Genomic DNA, 6352 nt, shown 5'->3' with positions numbered 1-6352 from the left:
GTGATGAACTAGGGTGAATGAGACCCTTTTCTATGAGCTCTTGCAATTGGATCTTTAATTCTGCTAACTCATTTGGTGGCATTCTAAAAGGTCTTTGGGAGATGGGCATTGTACCTGGTATTAACTCAATCTTGAACTCTATATCCCTATCGGGTAGTAACCTAGGCAATTCATCTGGAAAGATGCCTAGAAATTCACATACTATAGGAATATCAACAAGGGCCACATGCTGGACATCATTAGCCACATTTTGGAGATCAAACTCCCTAGGAAGGGGTACTAGAAAAGCATTGTTATTCCTAGGGTCTCTCAACATAATGGTTCTAGTCGATGTATCGATAAGGACACCATGGTTCTTCATCCAATTCATACCCAAGATCACATCTATACCCAATCCCGGTAATATCACTAAATTTGCAGTATACTCTCATTCACTTATTTGGATAAGTACATCCCTGACTATTTGATTGATAGAGATGTTATTCCCGGCGGCACTTATACAATAATCACCTTTGTCTACTACAAATATTTTCTGATCATACTTGGATGCAAATGTTGGACTCATGAATGAATGTGAAGCCCTAGAATCAAATAGAACAACTGCAGAATTATGGTTCACAAGAAACATACTAGCTGTGACAACCTCACCGGAGGGAATCTCTTCCATGGTGGTGTAATCCACATACCCCGGGCGTGCATTTGTAGCTGCTGGCTTCTAATTGTTCTTCTTGGGGTAAGGGCACTCCCTCACCCAATGACCAGTCTTGTTGCAATTGAAGCGTGGTTGATTGTTAGGCGGAGCCTTGGAGTTGCCTTGTCCTACACCACCCTTAGGCGGTAGACTAATAGAGTATGCCCAATGATACCCTTTATTTGCTTGGCTTAGCTGGACTTCTTCTGAAGTGGCCGGTATTTTGGAGTAGGTGGGCGGTATTGGGTTCTTGCCACCACTAGAGCTCTCTGCTGAGATGCACCAGCTTCAAAGGCCCTCTTACGGCTCTTGGATGCAGCATAAATATTGTTATGATTCTCTTGTGTGAGCGCATCACTCACAAATTCATTGTAGGTCTCACTCTTGTTATTTGCTAGAGTCTTCATCAACTTTGGACTTAGTCCTCTCTTGAAACTTGCAATCTTCTTAGCATCAGTATTCACAAACTTAGGCACATACCTAGAGAGGTTATTGAAGGCATGCAAGTACTCATTGAGACTTTTGGTGCCCTGAGTAAGCCTCATAAACTCAGTAACCTTCATGCTCATAAGACCTGGGGGAATATGATGCCCCCTAAAAGCAGCCTTGAACTCATTCCATGTAACCTGAGCATTAGTAGGGAGGGCAGATAGGTAATGAGTCCACCAAATGCCTATTGGACCATGCAACTGATGTGAGGCATATTCAGCCTTCATATGCTCTGTAGCTCTCAAGAGATGAAATTTCTGCCCAATGGTATTGAGCCATTCGTTGGCTTGCAATGGCTCCTCTACCTCCTTAAAGATAGGAGGTTTAGTGTCCAAAAAGTCCTTGAAATCACTATACTAATTTGGTTCGAGCCCCTAGTGTTGGTCCCATCCCCGTCCATGATTGGTGTTCTACGCAAGCCCGTGCAGTACTTCCCCCATAGACCATTGGGTCTCTAGGAGCTAGGCCATCATTTCGGCTAGCATGGGGTGCGGTGGTGGTGGGAGATCATCATCACCATCATGGCTGGTGCTGGACCCACCGTGAGTGTGAGTCATCTACAAAATTGCAACAAGTGATTATTGGATGATGTCAAGAGATTGCAAAAGAATTGTATAATCATGCCATACTATAATTACTAGAGAGAATCTTAAATTCATACAATAACACAGAGGCACAATAATTCAATTCCACAACATAACATCACCAATAGGATCACTTATTGTACATGCAACGCATTCCGTACATGCCAAATTTTTCTTGCCAATAACAACTGGGAATTCATTAAAAAGTGCAATCACCACCCGTATTACATGCATGGTTCCAATGACATGAATAGTACATCATGGGATCACACCAATTTACTAGTTCATTACACAAATGATCTATTGGATAAGTGGCTAGCACATCTAACTAAGTAGAATGATCGATGTCAAGTTCAGACACGCCATCGCCCTAGTCATCCTCAAAAGGCTCAATCTCCTCATCTTTAGGCTCATCCTCAGCATCCACCTCCATGCCATCATCCTCAGCAATCAACACATTGGGATCTTCTTCCACCGCTAGAGCTGGAGGAAGAATTGGGTTCACCATGTTGTTGAGATGATGAACATCTAGCTGAAGCTCCTCAATCTGGCGTATGAGTTCTTGCTCTTTGCGATCAAATTCCATTGCCTACCTAGCAGCCTGAAACACAGTCCTGATCCTAGCTGCCTCCCTAGTCTCGGCAAGGCGAATGACCTCATCCCTCTAAACACGGACATCCTGTAACTCAGCCCTAGTTGCATCTCTTTCTACATGGACAAACTGCCTCCGACAAGCTTCCAAGGCTGTCGTATAATTACCTATCTCATTCTGAGCCGCTCTAACTGCCCTTTGATGCCTGCGCACACATCCTCGCATCCTGCGTTGTGTAGCCTATGCTCTTTGGAGCTGTTGCATACAGCTAAAGTAGCTATCCTAGCGAGAGTAAAACATCCTCATAACTGCATACATGACACTTATGGCAGCATTACTACTTCCTGTTCTTTCATCCTGGTCTCTTACCAAAGCATTATCGCCTGGCTAGGTCCAAGCAGTCTGTGATGCATCCACCTGAGGGAAAGATCCAACAGGCCCATTGACATGCTCATCACTGAATTCCTAACAGATTTTGCTGAGAACTTCAAAAGCGGCCACTTGGGCAACCTTCCAAGGGGTCTATCCATCTGACTCAATAGTCCATCCTTGCCACTGAGGGTTGTCCACACGGGTAGTGACATTGACCCGCACGTCATACCATCATTGTCCCCCCAAAAGTAGCGAGGCGGTTCAGCATATCCGACAGTGTGTAGTACCCTCCACACTAAGGTGGGAGTCCCAAATAGTGCCAAAAAGGTGTCGCTTGCAACAGGGGCTCCTGGGGGTACCATCTGTAGCAAAATGTTACAATTTAGTGAGACACGCGATTATAGAAAAGAGTGACTTAAGAATAAGATCTTGCAAGGGGAGGAACAATGCAATGACATGAATGAATGATGTATCATGATGTATGCTCATTCCGTACGTCCTAACAAACATAGAAAAATAAATCCTAATGACATACGCGGTGGCATACATATGTTCTCTCAATATAATCGTAACTAAATGAACTACACATTTCATTGTTAGTGTACCTGTGGACGATTCATTTCAGCCCAACCCAATAGTTATATGTATAGAAAGGTAAATCTGTGCTCTAAGTTGAATATCAAGGATAGCATGATATATATGAAAGTAGTAAACTAAATACTTCCATATATATATCCCATATATATACTTCGGTATCAAAGCTACCTGATGATCAATTACACTACCCACAATTAAATACGCACCATACACACATGCAAGCATGCATATACAACCGTATCACAGCTAGCTCTCCTCCACCGCACGCTCACTTGTTGTGGTCAAGCCACTCAGCAACTTACCTTCTTACCTAGGCATAGAGGCATTCGATCCATACATTACCACTCAAGTGAATGGCATCCATACAATAGCACACCGTATGGACGACGAAAGTAAAAACTCCCGTGTTAGTACTTAAATAGCCACCAATTAGTCCTTAACTAGGCAAAAAGGAGATGACCACTGGCACACTATAGTTTTAAGTTCAATCTTCAACACTCTAAACTTATTACTATAGTTGTAGAAATTAAGTTTATAAAACAAAACCTTTGTTTTAATGACACATGTGACAGGTTTAGTGTTGAATCCTGCTCCGATGCCAGCTGTAACAGAACCGTCCAATTTATAAGAGCACAAGTATAATAGCAACCACTGAGGCAGTCAAACCATCACATTTGAGCCCATATAAATCTAGTAGTCCATTGAGTATCACGATGGATCTTGAATCAAGCAGCATACAAGCCAAGATCGTTCATGATTCAACATATAAGTCACATGTTACAACAAGTTCACAAATAGTTTGTTATACATCAGAGTTCCAACACAGTTATTACAACATCAGTTTAACAGTAGCGGAACCAACATAGTTCTGAACGACATCAATAGTAGTTTAGATACATGGCTAGTTTTCATAGTCATCTCCAATAAAAGCACAAGGGTGAGATGATATATAGAATGACCATGCCCATGGTCCTATTCCTCATCCACTGCAGGAGGAAGGCAGTGCTTACAGTAGTCATGGTACATCACGTTATCTGCAACAATAGGGAAAAAACCCTGAGTATGAGAAGGTACTCAGCTAGACTTACCCATCATAAAACAAAAATAATAGACACCAAGGATCATGCAAGGCTTATAAGTGGAGCTGGTTGACATCCTTTGCCTACAAGCCAATATCTATCTCGTATCTTTTAACTTTTGAATAATAAGTTTATTATCCCTGTTCCATTCTAGATTAGCTTCTATCCTGTGCCAAACATGTTGTGTACCATTAAATCATCACAATAGTAACCATATCAAGTTGAGCATTTTCATAATCCACATAACCAACACTTTCATCAATTACTATGATGAAGGGGGCTCATGTCAAGTTCTCACTATCTAGGAGAGATGGCGATTCAAATTGATTCCTACCCAGCTAGGGAATTATTCCTAACACAGCCATACTCCCCCATCAGGGTCGCATCAGGTCACCTTTGGTACAACTCTAGTCCAATTCGTGGGTAAGACCAGCGTCGTAACCTCAAAGATACTACCCATCTACCTAGAAGCTCGAGACTCGAACCTGCCCTTGGACTCACACCATTGGCTCTCCACTAATCCTTACTGTCTCTAGGTTGCGCACTTTAACTGCTCGTGTCCCCGGCCTGAGTTGAGCTACTCGGCTTCACGGTTGGAACGACTTATCCGGCCAACCAAGTGAGAGGCATGCGTTCAACTTGACAAGAGGGCCTCCAACGGCCAGTCCTTAAACGACATAGATAGAATCACTATAACTCACCACACCTAACATATAAGATTCCATCCGGTCTCCACTTGTTCAACATCACCAGGTTATGTTCCACGATAGCACAATATAGCCAACCATGATCAAGTCACCACCTATAGCTCGCAGGTGATAGGAAATCACCTGACTTCTACCGGTCTAAGCATGGCTAAGCATAAAGGTTGATCCTAGACCTACATAGGATTCGAGATAGACATTTCTAGACAAGGAAAGTATATGCAGCAAGTGGTTCCAATCAACTCCTAGTACTAATGCATTAACATAAAAAGGACTCAAGTTGGTATTAGAACACATAGGATGTTAGAATGCTCCAGGGCTTGCTTTCCACAAACGTGGCTGGCTGGTGGTCAGGGCACTCTTGGAGATGATCAACTTCAGGCTCGCCTTTGCCTAGAGCTTCTTGGTGCAGAGCTTCCTGGTTCTCTTGTGGATCGGCTTCGAGTTCCACCAACATCATTTCTTCCGCTGCACCTATTGCATGCATATGCATAAAGTAAGTATCATGGATGCATAACAAGGTTTGTGAATGATATGACATGAGAACATGAATAATTCTATGTTGATGATTACATCAAGTTACTTAGATGATAACCAAGTTGAATTCTTATTTACTGAGTAGGTGCATATCTCTTCTCTAGAAATTTCAAGAATCCACACTAAGTTCATTTCTAGACCACAACACAGCAGCTAAAAGTTTATAGCATAACTGGAGTTTTACTCAACCAAATCCTGTGATCTTGGACTTTCTAGAAAGCTCATAAAATTGCCTACAACTTTCATTTAGTCATCACAAGATGATTTAATAGTTATCTTTGTTAAACAATTCAGTCATCCAGATCTGTCCAGAAAACAAGCAAATTTAACAGCAGACTTCTAACAGCTATAACTCCCAAACCATTTAGTCCATTACCATAAAAATTTGACACAAGTAACATAAGTAAGTTATCTACAACTTTGTTAATAACAATTTTCAAAGAAAACATAATTATCATCATGAATTTATCAATACAACAGAAACTACTCCTGCAGCCATCTAGCGGTATTATAAAGCAATAATTAAGTAGCTGCCTATAACCAATCAACTTCAAGCACAACTACCATTATCAGCAGATCATATACATCACAAGGACCACATAAAACATTATGTTTATGCCAAACTAATGTATTTAGATACCTTTATTATTTTCTTTATATAATAATGTGATTTATGAGATAAATATTTCCAGTATTGCAAAAATTCT

The 6352-nt window shown here is 41.5% G+C and overlaps 1 protein-coding gene across 1 annotated transcript; it reads right to left on the bottom strand.

Annotated features, from left to right (window-relative positions):
• Positions 1–882: 882 nt before the first annotated feature.
• LOC136498339 (uncharacterized) lies at positions 883–1407 on the bottom strand. The gene has a single exon (XM_066494282.1). The coding sequence runs from the start codon at positions 1405–1407 to the stop codon at positions 883–885; it is 525 nt and encodes a 174-aa protein (XP_066350379.1).
• Between the last annotated feature and the right edge of the window lie 4945 nt (positions 1408–6352).

Source organism: Miscanthus floridulus, chromosome 12, assembly GCF_019320115.1.
Source record: "Miscanthus floridulus cultivar M001 chromosome 12, ASM1932011v1, whole genome shotgun sequence".
In the NCBI taxonomy this organism is placed as follows: Eukaryota; Viridiplantae; Streptophyta; class Magnoliopsida; order Poales; family Poaceae; genus Miscanthus; species Miscanthus floridulus.
The sequence above is the reverse complement of the archived record's forward strand: the minus strand, read 5'-3'. Positions and strand labels throughout refer to the sequence as shown.